At 35.3% G+C, this 19018-nt stretch overlaps 1 protein-coding gene across 2 annotated transcripts in view; it reads right to left on the reverse strand.

Annotated features, from left to right (window-relative positions):
* Nucleotides 1–19018, reverse strand: part of LOC133519203 (uncharacterized) — a 140491-nt gene that overhangs the window by 112196 nt on the left and 9277 nt on the right. The window contains exon 2 of one of the 2 annotated variants that reach the window (XM_061853194.1): nt 17331–17394. In XM_061853194.1, coding sequence (XP_061709178.1) covers nt 17331–17357 — 27 coding nt within the window. In that variant the 5' untranslated portion in view covers nt 17358–17394. Of the gene's footprint in view, nt 1–17330; nt 17398–19018 lie in introns of both variants that reach the window. The other variant, XM_061853193.1, reaches the window with a different exon arrangement.

Consider the following 19018-nt stretch of genomic DNA (forward strand, 5'->3'; position numbering starts at 1 on the left):
TATGAGATTTGTAAGCCAAACTGAGCAACATTTACCTACTATGTGGGACCAACCAACCCTTGGGGTTGATTTTATAGTTAAAGTTGTTTTTCACATCACTTATTTGGAAAAGGGCTCTTTCTTTCCTTCTAGTAGAGATCAAATTGTCTTTTTTTTTTCAGTATATAAATTGCCAGTATAAAATATGAACACAATTAAACATAGAAATAGTATGCACATAATCGATTATAATGGCTTTATAATTTTACATATTATTTTGAAACAGGATAATCTCCTCAGAAGTTATGTGGAAAGCAGTAAGTGTCACATGGTACCAAAATTATTTTCACATTACTCATTCGAAAAAGGGGTTTTTCTTCCCTGCTAGGAGGGATCAACGTGTAAATTTTCTGCTCTAGGACACGATTTTATTTCTTTTTTGGATACAGTTTTCTTAAGCTTAAATAATATTTTGGAACATAATAATTTCCTCATAGGTGATGTGAAAAGCAGTATGTGTCACATGGTAGCAAAATTATTTCCACCTTGGATGGATTCAAGTTAACAGTTGAGCGGATTCAAGTTAACAGTTGAATCCGCTCAACTGTTAACACTCGGGATTGAATTGCCGAACCCTCCGCTTCGTTCAGGATTAAATGTACGCCCACGCCGTGAATATACCATTCAGCTCCCTTCTGACACGATCAACTATTGTATAACCAATTTATATACCAACTCATTTCGTAAAATTTGTCTAAGGGTTGAAAAACACGCTACAATTTATTCGAATGTTATATATATAGTTATGTGTTACCGATAGTTAATTCAAGCAGCCGAGGGCTCACTATCAAGCCCTCTGACCCCCGATAGCCCTGCGGAGGAGGCCGCCCGACGCTGCGTGTCTAGTGCGCTTAGTAAATTTATACTATAAAACGGATGTTTATAACACAGTAAAAGGGTATACTAGTATATAGTCTGGTTAACCACATTTGTCAGTAGAAAAAGACGCAAAATTCAAAATAACTACGGAAGGTTGAACGTTCGCGACTACATTAACGTTATCTACCGACAACATTTTGCTTTTGTTTTGAACATTTTGTGTAAACATGTATAGTGTCATAATTATGTTCTGGTTTCACCAGACAGGTTTCACAGAAATAAGTAGAGGCTTTTTATATTTCTTCAGGTAATTCGTCAGTAAGAAAGAAGATATCAATTTTACCATATAAAATATTATTCTGGTTTAGAGATTGGTAGTGAGTAAATACTCAGGAGTAAATACCGAGAAAATACTGAGTATTTACTTTTGAGTTTTCTTTAAATGAACCCTTAATAAAAGGTCTTAAGTGCAGCGTAACGCACGTACGTACTTTTGCGCGACATGCAATTATCTAGAACATTGATAGAACTTAAGTCCCATATTTTTAAAGTAAATACCTACTTATTAAATTACAAAATTGTTAATTACGCATTATCACAAATTGCCTCTCATTGATGATTACTCTTTATTTTTTTCAAAAATTAAGCGTCCGATATGCTTTTTAATATGTAAATATTGTTAAGATACGTTAACACTCTTCAATAAAAAACAATTTAGTTATTAAATCACACTTTTTTTAAATATTTTATTTGCAATCGTTTTTACTCACCTAAATGAGTAAATACGAGTAGGTATTTATCGGGTGCTTTGAGTATATACTGAGTAAATACTCAGTATTTACTCACCCCTACCCATCTCTATTTTGGTTGAAGGTTGAAAAAACTCACTGTCACTTGAACCTGATAGATCATATCCATCCATAACAAATTCATAACCTGACAATCAGAATACGTCTCTAGGTAAGTTAACAACCTAGGATTTTTTTTTGTGCGAAAATTATTTACTTCCTAACGAAAATTAATTCATACATGAATCCTGCATGAATCATATTATCATATATCATAAAGGCGTATCCACGCATATATCTGCCCGTGTAGATAGCATCGACCGATGTACAGTCAGCATCAAAACTACCTACTATCAAATAACGCTTCATAAGTATCTGTAACAGCTTAACAAAAAGTGATGTCTTTAATATAGAACAACAAAAGCTGTAAAAGATACATATACTTTTGAACGCGAATTCTAGAAATTTATCTTCATTTGGAGAAGTTATCCGGAATATCAGATACTTTTGGCGCGTTGTTTCATCCGCTACTTTTGATGCTGATGTATGTCTTTTATAAGAAAAAAACTTCAGTAAGTACCTCGATTCGTATTCATTTTAATATGATTAATTTATAAACGTACAAAACTAATAAAAAAAATCTTACGTACTCGTCCATACAAATATAGAAAATGTTTCTCTCTTCTAAATATTTTCCATTCTCCATGACTTTTTGTATGTTATTGACACAATGAAAAACTAGGTTTATAGGTTTTCCTTTTTTTCAAAATTGTGCAATACAAAATAAAATTAAAGCGAAAACTATAAACTCAGAATGCTGTTAATAATGCTGAAGCGATCGACATCAAAATCAAAGCGATTTGTTAAAATTTAGTTAGTGGAAATCGTTTTCTCCCGAAATGGATATTTCGAGAAGGATCGCAAAGCTAATCTTCCGTCTTAAAGCATGCACGTAAATATCTTATGGTGGACAGACTTTAGGTATTCAATCAATTTAGCCGCAGCCGTGCCTCGCCGTAGTCCAGTGAAAGCTGCTGATTCTAAAAAACTGTCAGCGCCTCAAACACGTAGCAATCAATAATTGCGAGTAGCGAGCAAAAACACACAATTCCTTGATCAAATATCTCAGCACTCTTACTTAGCGTTAGGTAGGTTTACTCCGATAAACGAAGGATTAGGGTTAAGCAAAATTAATTTTATGGTGCAAAAAACTACTAAAGATCCAATGTAATATTTTTCTATTACACAGTATTTTCAAAAATTTCAATCGTCGCTGAAAATCTTATATTAGAATATATTAGCTGCAACTGCTACGGTCTAGTGTTATTTGGCTGCTGTGTGTGTGTGTGTGTGTGTTTGTGTGTGTTTGTTTGTGTGTGTGTGTGTGTGTGTGTGTGTGTGTGTGTGTGTGTGTGTGTGTGTGTGTGTGTGTGTGTGTGTTGTGTGTATCTATTCTAGTTTATTAAGCATAATTGTACAGTTTTTAGTCAATCAATCAATCAAAATAACTTTCAAGTTTAAAAATGATGTTTTCCAACAATGCACATAAACTTTACTAATAATTGTTCATCACAGTATTTTACTACCAAAAGGCTTACCACTTTTCTAAATTATTAACCGATGACAAAATAATTGATGTATGTAACTTTAACATTAGCAACAGCTAATGTTAAAGTTCTGTGGTGGGTCTATGGACAGGCTTGTTTCGCTTATATGTGTAAAATCATTTATTGACAAGGGTTCTACAGCGACTAAACTAAACCAATAACTAGCTTAAACTTAGCAGTTATTTTAATTTACAATGTTAATGTTAGCTTGAATTACATAATACAATGACCTGTGATCAATAACAGTATGTGATAACCACTCTGAAGTTTAAGTTTTAACATACCAAGGTTTCAATATACATACGTATGCAAAAGCGGCTATAGTTATTAATATTTACAATACTAGTTGATGGAGGGTAGATTTAGTTTTTTTTTTTTCTGCCAACAAACTGTACTGCAGTTTGGCAGATTAGTAGTTTAAGGCTTTTTGTAATCTTCTTTTGGTTCAAATAAATTAAAAAAAAAAAAAATGTTAATGTTAATGTAACTTTAACATTAGCAGCAGCAAGAACTTGCACGCGAAGGGTTTCGTACCACAGTACTTGATAACTGCGTATTTTTATGTGCTTCTCAACACCTCATAAAAATCACATTTATTGTATTAACGTCCCTTTTTGTTTTTCATTTTATGATATTTCTATTATATATTTATTATGTTATTAACAACTTAGTATAGCAGTCAACAGAAACACATTCACACTCAGGGATTTTTCCTACTGTGTATGCTGTTCATGAGATAGACCCTCGTCTCCCTATTTATGCAGAGTTTATAGCACCCGCTCACCACCGCCTAAAATCAAAGAAGCACCCGTACAACATCGCCAAGGAACTAGTGGCCGGCCAATTCGACTTGCAACGTGAATGGTCCAGGACGTGGAACTCCTTAATGGCGGAAAAACTAGACTCTGGAATTACATCTGGCTCCAAAATAAAAGGATCGGACCTTCCGAGGCGGCACTGGTGCCCCATATTGCGCTATACTGCCGGTCCTCCAGAAGACCTGATCTCCCTGTGCGATGAAGCCATCAATGGCTGACTGGTCTTTGTGTTGACATTGAATAATTTTTCGATATTATATGCTTCTGTATTATGTTATGCCATATGATTAAATAAATGAGATAGAGGCCGCTAATGGACGGATGAACGGTCAGACAGCAGAGGCTCAGTGATGGCACCCTTCGGGTACAGAACCCTAAAATTGTCGTTGATTAGAGTACATTACAATACTCGCCGTCACCGCGAAGACCCGACATATCGACGCGACAGCTGTAATTAAGACATTAATTCGTGTGATAGGAAAAGTGACCGAACTAGTCCAGCCATGTACATGTAATCTCTAGTAAGAACTTAAAGAAAGTGCCCGTTTTGTACCAACAAGTTACGCCGCTAGTTTGTCGCCCCTCGGTTTAGAAAAAGTGACATTGACGCGGATAAAGATTATTTCTTTTTGCTGCATTCAAATGTTAACAGACTATTCAATTTTGGTACCAGGTACTCTTTATCTCAACGTTTTGTCATACAACAAAAACAAGCAATGTTATAAGAATACACTTTATTATTATTAACAAGTTTTAAACGTAGCGAGTTTGTATAAGTACAGAAGGCCCTTTAATGAAAGTCCGATAAGCATGCATTGCAGTCAGTTTTGTAAGAAATCTGTAAGAAAAAAGCGGCCAAGTGCGAGTCGGACTCGCGCATGAAGGGTTCCAGGGTTCCGTATAATTTAAGACGTATTAAAAAAAATCTACTTACTAGATCTTGTTCAACATTTTACCACTTTGGACACACATTTTACCACTTTGGAAGTGTCTCTCGCGCAAACTATTCAGTTAGAAAAAAATTATATTAGGAACCTAAATATCATTTTTGAAGACCTATCCATAGATACCCCACACGTATGGGTATGAAGAAAAATTTTTTTTTTTTTTAATTTCATGACGTATTAAAAAAACTACTTACTAGATCTCGTTCAAACCAATTTTCGGTGGAAGTTTACATGGCAATGTATATCATATATTTTTTTTAGATTTTTCATTATGTTATTTTAGAAGTTACGGGGGGGGGGGCACATTTTACCACTTTGGAAGTGTCTCTCGCGCAAACTATTCATTTTAGAAAAAAATGATATTAGAAACCTCAATATCATTTTTGAAGACCTATCCATAGATACCCCACACGTATGGGTTTGATGAAAAAATATTTTTTGAGTTTCAGTTCTAAGTATGGGGAACCCCCAAAATTTATTGTTTTTTTTTCTGTTTTTGTGTGAAAATCTTAATGCGGTTCATAGAATACATCCACTTACTAAGTTTGAATAGTACAGCTCTTATAGTTTCGGTAAAAAGTGGCTGTGACAGAACCGGACAGACAGACGGACATGACGAATCTATAAGGGTTCCGTTTTTTGCCATTTGGCTACGGAACCCTAAAAACGATGAGCCGAAGCAATTAAAAAATTAACAACCTCAAAACGTGTTAATGCTTAAGCAATAATATTAATGCAGAGTTTACGATTCTGTGATACTTAAACAAGCGCCAGGGTATAATACTTGGCACCGCATACAAATTATTACAATGCAAAATATAATAAATATATTTTAAGATTAGGCACGGCAGCGTTCATAATGTTTATATATTTGCCCGCAAGTGTAGATAAATTAAAACAAAGCCAAGCGGTTGTTTATAAAACTGTTTATTAGGTAGCCTCAAAACCAAGTACGTATCTCGTACTTAGATCCTTGTAATAGTAAAAGTGTATTCACTGTCTGAGGGCCCGGCGGCGGTGATAAGGCGGCGTATTTAGGGCGACTGATAGCGTTCACGTGACGGCGAATAAATAATTATTATAGTTGATATGATAAGACTATGGTTATTTAATAATACTAGAAACCGGGATTTTCTATTTGACCACATTTATTATGCAGTTGATGAACTTGATGATGATGGTAAGGTCGAGGTTACTAACTTTAAGGAGGATCATAAATTGTAACTAATTTGTAACAATAAATTCAAAGTTCTTTTATGTACGGTCAGATGCAGAGAGAGGTGACCCCCTGCATACACTGATACCTCTCTCTGCAGCTGACTGTACATTATTGACTCTACAAATGGAATCCAAAGTAAATAAATCAATATATGTATCTACTTAATATAAGATATATTTTAAAACGAACGTAGATAAGAAAATAAAATAAAATAAAGAAAATTATTGCCGAGAAGAATCTGTTTCATATTACAGGATTCTCGAATCAGTCGTCTAACGTAAAACATTAGATCAATCAAATGGTAATAACTCGCAAGTAAACCACATCTTCACTTATATATCTATATGTATTGCGTTAACGACCGGAAAATATGCTACAAAGAACCTTCATTTAAACTGTTAATTAAATCAGTTCGAATGGAATGCTATTCGCGTCAGTTGGCTTTATACTAAATTGGTCGCATTGTGTCATATTGTGATCACGAATAACTACAAACACAGGTGATAGTAACTGATAGTTGTAAGTATTAATGTAAATAATTTTCAAATAAATAACTTCGGACTTAACTAAACTAACTTTATAGATGTAACATGTCTGTTACATGCATGTCAACTGAAGCTATTAAAGCAGAAATAACCTATTAGGCGAGGTTCCAAGGGTACAGCCTACAATCAAATACCTATTTAATTCCTCTTAATATCGACTTTCCCTCTTCAAGTGCCTTACAAATGATATTTATGTAACTATAATTGACCTCATTAGAGCTCATGCCTAATGCACTTCAAATACCATTGTTAAGTCTTGTCAAAACATGATTACATAGCTACGTATAACCAACGAATTATTCATCACTGAAGAATGAGGTAGTAATTAACTGAAGTTAAATATACATAATTGGTGTTTTTTTTAATGGTACTGTTCAATAGCGAGAGAGTGGACTGTAATTCGAAAAAGGGGGGCGATAGGGAATGAAATTTAGGGGCCGGTTGAGCAAGAAAGTTGTGAGATATTAAGATTAGAATATTAAATTAAAACTAAAATGTGAAATAGTGTAGGGCGAAGTTACCTTTCAGTCCGGGAGTTGTGGGGCTGAATCGTTGGTCGCCGTTGAAGACCGCTGGTGGTGATTCTGGCTGTCCTTGTCGCCAGCTAGAAGTAAGCTCAGAACCGTTACCTTGAGTCGTCCAACTTAGACCTCGGATTCTCCACTTCGCGGATGTGCATGGTGTCCTTCGTCCACACAACACTGAGTTTAAATACTAGAAACGTGGTTGGCAGCAGTGCTTTCAATAAGTCGCGAAAATTAGCGAGAACGACGAAATACGATGTTAACTAGTGGTAGGTTGATGACACACTGACTCTGACGTGTCTATGACAGAGCAATATTCAAATTCCAACTGTGAGCTGGTGTTGCCACAGTAAATACGAGAAAATCTTATAGAATACAAGGCCAAAGCTGGACAGGTACATTAACTCATAAAATTGACTACTTTGTTGATCGATTATGTTTATATATATCAGCGCTAAACCATATTTTGCCATACATAAATGATTATGGGATTATGATTCTTCCCATATAAAACAAATCCCGGATTCGCTCCTAGGGTTCGACGGTTCAGAAACAGGGGTGCTAAGATTCCCCAAGCGATGGCGAGGACACCCAAGAGGCCACGAGGATAGCGGTAAGGTAGGACGTAGACAAGAATTGGACCGCGAAGAAATTCTTGAACCAGGAGAGCGAACATATGCGGTCCTCGCATTATTCAGTTTGCGTCCGGGCAAAGCCTGAAGTCTATTAATAGTGCAACACAATAACAACAAAAAACACAATGTTGTTAAATCTTTACCCAATTATCCTTTTGTCCCATTAACAGGTTTCTTTCCCTGTTATTAATAACGCAAACTAATAGTACTTGTTCAATAAAGATGTATGGGCGTGCCAATACATATTTATGAAGGTTAGATCCAACTCGCTACAGTAGGAAGTAACTACTTGGTAATAAGAAGACTAATGCATATACTACACTTAAGGAGTGTATTTCAATAAATATACCTGAATTAACACTTGCTAATAAAAACCGGCCAAACACATGTCGCACCATGCTCAGTGTAGGGTTCCGTAGTTACCCGTCCGTCACAATAGGCTTCCTCGACTAGTACGTATCATGCACATAACAAGCAAACTGGTATACCTTCGTACGATTTTTTACTAAGATGGGAAAGCTTTTTTCGATAACTCAAAAACGGCTTAGCCGCTAATTTTCTCTAAAGTTTTAGTTGAAAGTCTATATGAAGCTTTATATGCGTCCACAATTTTTGAAGGCCCTTACTCGTTTTGGAAGACCTATGCAACGGCACCCCATAATAGCAAAAATTAAATTTCTTCTCGACTTTACGTGTAGGGGGGAACCCAAATTTTTTTTTCTCGTTTTTATTTTGCCACTTTCTCGGCATATGCATTGATTTATATATCCATGCCAAATCGTAGCTTTCTAGCACTAACGATCTCGGAGCAAAGCCGCGGACAACTAGACGGACGGACAAACAGACGGACATGACGAAACTATAAGGGTTCCTAGTTGACTACGGAACCCGAAAAAAGAGCATAAAAGCAGCAGGTAATAGGAAGTCTAAAAAGTAATGCACAGCTAACATTATTGAAGATTTTATAATTATATGGCCTCGTGTAACTTATCTACTGAAATCAATATGCTTTAATACCTATCTAAATTCCTAATAAAAAATATATTTTATAAACATGAAATTGTGGGTTTATCGTACGACAAGGAAACTGTATTTAAGTTATAATAAGAAAAATTGCTGTATTACTAATACATTTATGGCCTTATTAAACCGTAATAGCATACCGAGCACATTCTTGCCAGCCTATTTCTAATTTGACATATCATATACAAATACAATCAACGTCGAGGGCAATTTAAATCAGATCAGATGCGTATCTAGAATTCTAGAAAGGGCATCAATTTCCCAAGAAGTTATAGACAAAAAGCCGAACTAACTAAATGTCAGGGTCGTATTCCTCAACTCAATTGTTCTCATCACAGTAGGAAGTTCGGTTATTAAAACTCAACGATGCGAGCTATTGTGTCTTCTTAACATTGAAAAGTGCAAGTTTAATGGCAGAAACGTGACCGTCTCTACTGAAAGACGTTCATTCCTCTGACAGGCAAATGTGAGATCTTTATTAATAATTACGGAACGCTTAATCTTAACGGTTCAGTGACATGATGATGAGCACTCAACGTTATAGTAATGTCAAGCAAAAATACTTAACAAAACTTAATTTCATTCTTCGCACAGTTTCGCGTCTTGGTCATTTGGCCTATCGGTTAAATAATCAGTTGTTTGCGTGCTGGCTATAATACTAAACCATCGATCAAGAAGCTTTCTATAATTTTGTCTCTTATCTCATGAGCTTAAAGGTTGTCACTTGATTGACGCAACACTTTAGCAGTTTTTAATAAATGCTTGAGTAAGCATTGTGTCTTCGTTAAGTTTGTTTTGCAATCATTAAATACGCTTTCGTTTAATTAATATTTTTTGGAGGATAATAACTGAAAATTGTGACCAAATAATAAAGATGTCAATTAACTCTTATTATTCACGAGTAAAACATCTTCGTTTCTTAAATGCAAATGTGAACACTACGCAACACCGACTGCTGACAATAAATGTCCTCACGGCCCAGGCAGGTCAAATCAGTTAAACACTCCGGCGTGACACAAGACTCGATGAACATTTCACTTAATTACAGATGTATACCTAAAGCTTAAACCGTGAAAAATAACGTAGCATCCGCTCACTATAACATACACAGAGAGAAAACGATAGTTCGCAAGTCTTTATAGTGAAAGAAAAACAGGATGACGCCGTTTATTCCGAGCTCAGAAGCCAATACAATAAAAATCATCAATCTTTCGGATTTCAAATTACTCATGCACTATATAATATGCAATGTCACCGAGAAGAGGTCGTGACCAGATTAGCCTTAGTGTTCTTAAACAGATATAAACATATTAGAATACAATAGACATTAGAGCACTTGACAAGTAATTAATAGGTTAGGTAATGGCAAGCTAAATACAGACTAGTAATAGTAGTAATATTAACCCTGTATTAACCATATAGGACACTGTGCTTTTTGAATGCACGTGTTGCGCATGAGTAAGCTCATAAATTTATGTGGCTACTAATTGTTAAACTGCCATTCGCTCTGGATTGTAAGCTGTTAATATCTAATTAATTCTTAGTTAAGACATCATAAATTCGTACGAGCGCATTTGATATTATCATTTATCAGTTTATCACACTGGTACATACCTACGAAGGGAATGGCATATCTCAACTGGAATTGGTCTTTGGCTCAAATATTAACACTTGTTCATTCTTATGACTTAGCTATATCCTTTATTAATTTTTGTTTTTGATCTTAGATTAGGTCCTTTATAATATGAATATAAAAGTAATAAAATATAAAAGCACTTACAAAACAATGCAAAAAATGTATAAAACCACAACCACATTATAAAAAACCTAACCTAGGGTGGCGCCAGCAGCGGGACAAGGCCCAAGCTGCCGGTGGTGACAGCCGCAGAATAAGGAACCGACGGCAGTACTACACTATTATTATTATCGGATTATACCTGAAAATAAAAGTAAAAACATTCAACTTATTCAACCCAATTAAGAACCTAGTCCTATTTAATTTTTATGACGTTTAGAAAAATACCGACTCAATTCCTATAATAATTTACTTCAAAACATGTATTTTTATTAAATCGGCAAACAAAATAACAGGTAATAGAGTTCGACCATGCTTTGCTAATGAGATTTTCAAGGAACAAAACCCACACTACATCACTCATCTTGTTTCAATTAACTTGTCAAGTTCAATTTGTCAGCCGATCAGCCGAAACTCGTTGTACGGCTTGAACGACGTATAAAGGGGGCTTCTTGTGGGCTGTTTAATACCAACACGAACAAATGCGTGCCGTATTAGTACATTATTCTCGAGGACGGGAAGTAGCTACTTGCAGGCTGAGGATTCGTTTTAAACGGACGACCTTGGGAGTTCGTTTAATTGAATCCGAAGCTAGCAAGTAGCCTTCCCTCCGAGTCATATATAGTGATTTTCTCAAAAATGGTGCAAGAAAACAATTAGTAATCGAATATTAATTTTATTAAAAATAAACACTTAGAAATTTAATTATTTATTACAGAATTCGCCTTATCTTTTAATTCTGGAGGTGTCGAACATTCCATGTCTTCGTCACTCGAACTAGCACTCATTTTCTTGAAATTATAACTTCAAAATAAGATATCTTCAAAGAATCAACGTTCTTATATATTTTACAGAAAAAAGTAAAAACAATTGAAAAGATTTGCTTTGCCGCCTTTTTATTTTTTTTTAATTCAAAAATAAATTCTGGCGAAAATACACCAACCTATTTGAGACACCTAAATAGTCGCGGTACCAACATTATAATATATTGATCATCTGTTTGGCGTTTTGATAGACCTATGCCTTCATTTGATATGGCCAATTCAACTTTTAAAAAGTTTGGAACTTGACAAATAATGCAATTTGTATGGAACATTCCAGTTCTGAAATCGAGACTGCAATGTTTTTAACTTTTTCATTTTTGATTGACCATAAACTACGCACTTCGCGACCTATTTTCTAAACGGCGAAGTCGACGTTGCCGTCCATTTTTGAGAAAAAAAAAATATTTTCCTAAAATATAAACGCAATAATGATGTGTGATGAACGCAAACCGCTATCGATTATTAAATAATTTATCAATATCCGTAGTTAAAAGGCTAGAAGCATCCATTAAGTTCTTAATTAATTACAAATCAACAGCAACGATTAGCATCTTTTAATGTAGCGATTAATTAGATCTAAGTACAGTAGTTACGTGATAAGTATGGGCATTTTAGGAATGTCGCTACTTGAGCCGTGGTCGTGACATTCGTGCTAAGTAAGGTTTGTTGCCGGATGGCTACTTAACAGCTCATGGTATAACGATTCACGTCTCATTGGGCACCGCACCTCCGAATTGTACTAATGCTTCGACTACTAGCTATCCTAATCTCGCTTCTTAATATCCATACATTTAAATAAGCAACTTTAGGGCATAGAATATAAAGTTCAGTTTTCAAACGAACTTCTGGAATAGATACGAGGTTGAGAAAATAAGGTTTACTAACTAATGCTTCATTGCTCAACAAAAACGTCCTGCCGGAACAGTTCCATACAGTTCGCCTCACTCGAACAGACATAGTTCTTATGTAGGTATGTTACACATTTACCTTGTTAGGAATCCGTTTTTTGCTCTGACTATGTTTATTACATACGGTAAGTTTGTAACTAGTTTATTTGCGTTTAATGTTAAAATCACTTAATTTTTGATGAATAGAGAAGAAAAGGCCTAGTAGACAAGGTCATTTAAGTCATTTTATAAGATAAGTTACTAAGTAACTTGTGCTTTAAAATCAAACTATTTGATCAACATTGGTTTCCCTGTTATCTGAGATTTCACGGAAATCCTTGGCTTTCAATTATTTTACCTCGTTCAAATTCTTATTGTGTTCTCATTAGATTACAATTAGTACAATGTTAGTACTTAGCTAATACAAATAATAGAAATTGGAAAAAATATTATGTACTCCTAAACTTTTATTGTTTAGTTCCGTGATAATTTAGTATAGTTTATCGCTTATCTGTTATCCGTGTCCAATGATAATAATGGTCTGTTATCATCGTCTGTCTGTTTATCCGCCTGCGCCGGAGTGTGTACAGCTAGCCATTAATGGGTAAAACAGCACTTCAGGGCCAACAAATGTGCCATAGACCACATGCTGGCCCAATGCGATTTGAATACTGGACTTACTCTTATTTCAAGATTTTACCTCACATTTTTTTTTTTTGTTGCTAAAGCCCTAATTAATGGAAATTCAAAAATCCTGTAATTTTCTCTCCAAACTTCATTGAAACGAAGGGTCAGGATTTGAACCCAGGACTCTCGGTTTCAAATTTAAAATTGCCTGACCTACACGTCTTTGACACCTGTTTACTTATTTACTTTGTTCGAAGCGAACATGGCCGCTTCTAAAATTTACATCCTCTAGTAATGACATCACTTTAAGGCATTTAATTCAAGGTGTTTTCCACTTGCGTCTCGATAAAAAAAAAGAGTATAGAGGAATGTCATTCGCCTCAACTGCGACCTGCGACGGCCACGGCGCAGAACTTGTTTACAACCGGCCAACAACGGTAATTGTCAAATAAAAAACAAAAAGATTGTTACTATACTAGCCAAAAAGCTAAATTATTTTTATCTCGACGCCTGACTATTCAGCGTGTAAGAGCGTTTAAGTGTATAACTTCGAAGTTTATGAGCCGGTTTGAAATGCCTTCTTAGCGGGAAGACGATTAATCATTCCTGCACAGGTTATCTATTTATTTTGAGTCGAATATAAAGCTCAACCATAGTACAACTTGATCCGAAGGTACCTAATATGCCTAACCAGAGGTCAAGCTTAGACTGGTGAGCAAGAGGTAAAGTGGGTGATAAACGTTGCGAACTCACCTGTTGCACTTAGTGCAGTTGCAGTGGCTCGAGAGACGGTTTCGCGTACCGAGCGTTTAATTTTAATTGATCCCATGTTAAAGTTTTAACGAGAGACATATATCAACTTTAGATATAGTACTTAAGATTAGAAGTATTAGTATATTGCTAATTAAAGTAATATAAATTCATAATGCTGCAGGAATATTGGCATGATACCAACGTTAATTACTAGAACCTTACAAGTAACTAAATAGACAGCAGTAAGAGAAGGATGCTTTTATGTTTGACATCAGTGGTATCAAGAAGTAAAAGAGTACATGAGTATGTTTGTAATAGCTTATTTATAAGTAATATTTCCTAACTAACTTTAATGACTTAGAGATATGATATAAAAATATTAAATATTATATAGTGTCTATCGGCATGAATGTCATGCAGGTACAGACTATATCGGTACAAATTGGTACAAATATTTATTTATATGATAACAAAGGTGTGTTACGATATACTTGGCCACTTCGGCTGTCGTTACCAATTTGATGCTGACTATACGTTTGTATCAAAAAGAGATTCTAGGGAGGTATCTGGACTCGGGCTATAAACATCTACTTAAACTTCATCATTTATGCTCTCACTATATTAAAACCATACTGTGTGTGTGTGTCCAAAAATAATATTCCCGTCGGATCCTTCGGACAGGAGTCAACCAGATCAACAACGCCGCTCCCATGATCCAGGAACGATTATCTACTAGTTTATTTTCGATATCAACTTAATTGGTCGCTCAAAATTGTCCGGTGAACGCAGAGCCTTGGTGCGTATGCGTCGGCATGCGAGGAATGCACCGCCCGCACGACCCGGCGTGCCTTGATGACTCGTGACGTGACACAAGGGACGCAGGGCTTCATCCTACGACTGACTTTTTGCACAGCCTTGTCCTTTAAAAGATTGGAGTTCTGATAACTATATCTACATAACTACCAGGGAACACTGTCATTTTAATAAAATGTAATAATTGCACATTGCACCGATCCTACCACTGTATTATAATAAATAATAAATATTTTAATTAGATACATATTACATAGTTTGGACAACACTTGCTTGTCAAAGAATGCTTGATAGTATTCAACTTCCTATTTTTACAATGAAGATTAAGTAAATCTATATTCTAAAACTCTCCAGCTTTGCCCTCGAGAATAGGAAATTCTAAAATCTTTCACGAGAAAAATAGTTAGTCCTATGTAAATCGTTAGTAAACAAATAACCAAACGTATATTGAAATAAACTTTTTCTATGTATATATATTTATTTGTTTTGTATGATTTTCCAATGGGTAAATTTACTCTCTAAGTTGGGCAAAAATGAATCGTTTAACATATTTAGATTATTTAGGTATTATTTATAATACATTTTTTATAATACACAAAATAGCCACACTACAACCACAATCCGATTATTATATATAAACTTTCGTATTAGACATATATCATCGAAGTCTCGCACCAGTACTGGAACGATGAATATAGGAAGATCAATCTAATGTTAAGTATGAAGTGTACCGGACCGGAACTTTCACGATACCCTCTTGTTATGTTTTATAGGTATTTGATGAGCCTCTTATGGCCACATGACGTAACAATAGAAAATGTAACCTAACATCCTGTTGTTATACCTAATGCAACACATAAGTAACACGCTTAAAAGCAGAACCAAATAGGTTAGTTGATGCTTTTAAACTCCGAAAATAATACATACATGTATTGTCCACTAAAACCTACATTAGTTGACTGAGTTAGTCATTATTCTTTTGAACATTAGTGTGTACTATGAGCATAAGTTGGTCGAAATAAGTTTCAATGAGTTGTTTGCACTTCGCCTGTAAATGGTCAGTTCTGTTTCTGTCATTATTATGCTAATTGAATTGTCCTCTGAACCGTGAGTGTGCAATAGGTACGACACGACGTGTCAGACTATCTATTGCATCAGTTGACATTGCATTTATTACCCCGTTTGTTGTATAAACTGCGCTAACTAGGTGTATTACCTTCTTGTTAGCTTGAGATTCGCATGAAAGACTAAGATATTGAAAAAGGAAATCTAATCACAGGTTTATCCTACAGATTGATCCAAAAATACGTTGACATTTTTCTTTTATGTGTAATCTTAACAAAGTTTTGCGTTTGTGTATCAAACTCAAAGGAGAATATTTTGAAGATAATATGTTTTGTTTCAGATATATGATTGTAGGTACTTTTCGTTTTTAAAGACATTTTGTAAAGTAAAAGCCATGTAAGTTAGAAAAAGATACCTAAAAAAATTTTGTAACTTATTTTTGGGCCAGCCTGTAATTTATATGGATTTAACAGCCAGCCCATTACCAACAAGCCATGAAAACCGGTGTAAATTGAGAATTTGTGGCCCGAGAACACAGTAGGTAAACAATTGAATGAGTTTTCCGATGACTGTTACTGTTGTGCGTGGTGGAGCAGAGATGTTGGAAGGTAATCTACATGATAGTTGCCAACCCCATTTTTGTGTTGTATCCTTGTGGTAAAATATACTCTACGCCCCTTTCATTCTTGTAGTATTAAAAAGCCAAGACAAAGAAAATCTACTTAATTTGGTAAGAATTTCCGTGCCACCGTTACCGCCTATTACGTCCCACTAAAAGGCGCACCTTCTTAGTACGCACGACTCCCGATCTATATTATTCAATGACATGTTATTAATTTGTCAGCGGTTCGACAGTGCCAGTAAAACGTGGAATTTAATTAAGACAGTGAATTTAACGCGGGCGTAGTATCGTATCATAAATTTGCATTGTGATTGCACGATACACGTGTGTATATGGGGTGCAAGATATGTTAAGTTTAGTAAATTCCTTGTGTAAATCTCTCGCTATCAGTAGCCAGGCCTCTATAGAACCCGATTCTCATCGGTTTGCTTATTTAAGAGTAGCCAAGGCGAATCAAGCAAAGCGCAAGGGCATATATCGCTACCGTCACATGGGCGTAAGGTGAAAAAATTATTTACTGTTCATTAATTTTCTGTTATACGAAGCCAATGCCAAGCCACATATTTTTAAGAGTTTATTAAATTAGGGCTTGTAGAGTTAGGGCGTGTAGAGTCAGAAGCTTGGCTCTTGATGAGATCTGATAACTTTTTGAGTGGACTGTGAGAGCTATATGATCTCATCTTGGCCAAATTTTAAATGGAAGAAATGTTTTTGGTGGGTGGGATGGTTTCTTTTAACAATAATTTTAACGGATACTATAGCTATTTGCAACTCGTATAATATCATATAGCTTAGAAGAAACATAAATACCGACTACTCAATTATATTTTATCTTATCATACAATTTATAAGATTTGAGGAATGAAAGACTGAAGTTTGTCGTCCAAAGTACCCGGACCCGGAAACTCAATTTACAGTACAGTACTTAATAAATTGCGTCGAACATAATTGAACTCATTTCTAGTTGCAAAAAAACTTACCTTGAATACTATCTTGTCCTTCTCCATCTTAATGTAGTCTTTGCTAACTAATGTTGTTGGAGTTCTTCTGAAAAAAATAAACGAAAAAATTTGATTAAGGTTAATTTACATTAACCAAAAGTACATAAAGAAGTTTAACATTTTAGTAAGTAAATATTGGAACAAAGCTTTTTGAAACTTTGAAATTTTCAAATACGCAACGATTGCACTGAATTGTCAAGGTTCATTCGTTTCTCGTTAACGGTAAATTAACGTTTTTCTAATTACAAAACCGAGTGCCGAGCATTCCCATCTCAAGTCCACAGATGACTTCGTCTAGATTTTCCCAAAAAAGAAAAAACTATATAAATAAATAATATGGGGCAATCTTACACAAATCAACCTAACCCCACAGTACACACAGTAGTAGTCTGACTATAAGTAATACGTTAATAATACTGAAGAATACCTACACGTAACAAAAATTTAAGGCAAGCAGTTTCTATCTCTCTTTCTACAGGATAAATTGCTTAGGTAGTTATTGAGCTTGTTTCAAGGGATTCGTCTTGCAGAAAAACTGTGATCAAACTGCAACCAACTCTTCCTCAAATGTACAAACTCTGATTGTCAAAAGTTACCGTTTGACAATTCAGTGACCGCAAAACATATGGCACAGTACAGCGCTATTTGTTTTAGATATCAAACTAAGAGGCAAATATTTTTCTTAGATTTTATTACGTCTCTATTACAATCAACTCTCTTTGGTGCAATCGACAGCAAGCAAGCTTCTTGGGTTTGCCAGATCACAGGCACCGCAACATCAAATAAATTATGATTCAGTGAATCAGCGGTCAGACGTCGCTTATCCGTAATCATTGGTAATCGATCTAACGGCATCGAATGCTAATCATTAATAGCTCAGACAAGGAATAAACGTTCTATTGACACATATGTCATCAAGATTGCAGAACGTTCGTTAACCACTATAGACATCCTTGCATAATTTAGGGATGGTATTTAAATATTTACCAATTCAGATTGGAAATAATAAAACTATTCGGCCCACGACTGTGTTAATAGCTGTAATTAACGGCGTGCGATACTCGCGAGAACACTCGACTCCCACGACACGACAAAGACACTATTGCCTATTGTCCATAGACTACCCCTCACAGGCTCTTCATAGTAAATAAATATTATAGGACATTATTACACAAATTGACTAAGTCCCACAGTAAGCTCAATAAGGCTTGTGTTGAGGGTACTTAGACAACGATATATATATAATATATAAATATTTATAAATACTTAAATACATAGAAAACACCCATGACTCAGGAACAAATATCCATGCTCATCACACGAATAAATGCCCTTACCAGGATTTGAACCCGGGACCATCAGCTTCGTAGGCACGGTCACTACCCACTAGGCCAAACCGGTCGTCAATAGTTTCATAAATAGGCTTACTTATATTTTTTGTACAATACCACCCGCACGGCCCAGTTTAATAATTATATCCGACATCGTGTTATACTTCAGCAGCCCAGTTTAGCTCTAGGAATCATTATGTTGATAATTATAAATACAGATACATGAGTGTTGGAACCTTTTACGAAGCTTATGTGAAAATAGCAGAAATCCCTTTTTAATAAAAATAAGCACTTAAAAAGAGATGTTTCCCTGCCATAACAAATCACAAACTTTCG

This window comes from Cydia pomonella, chromosome 6 (genome assembly GCF_033807575.1).
Source record: "Cydia pomonella isolate Wapato2018A chromosome 6, ilCydPomo1, whole genome shotgun sequence".
Lineage (NCBI taxonomy): Eukaryota > Metazoa > Arthropoda > Insecta > Lepidoptera > Tortricidae > Cydia > Cydia pomonella.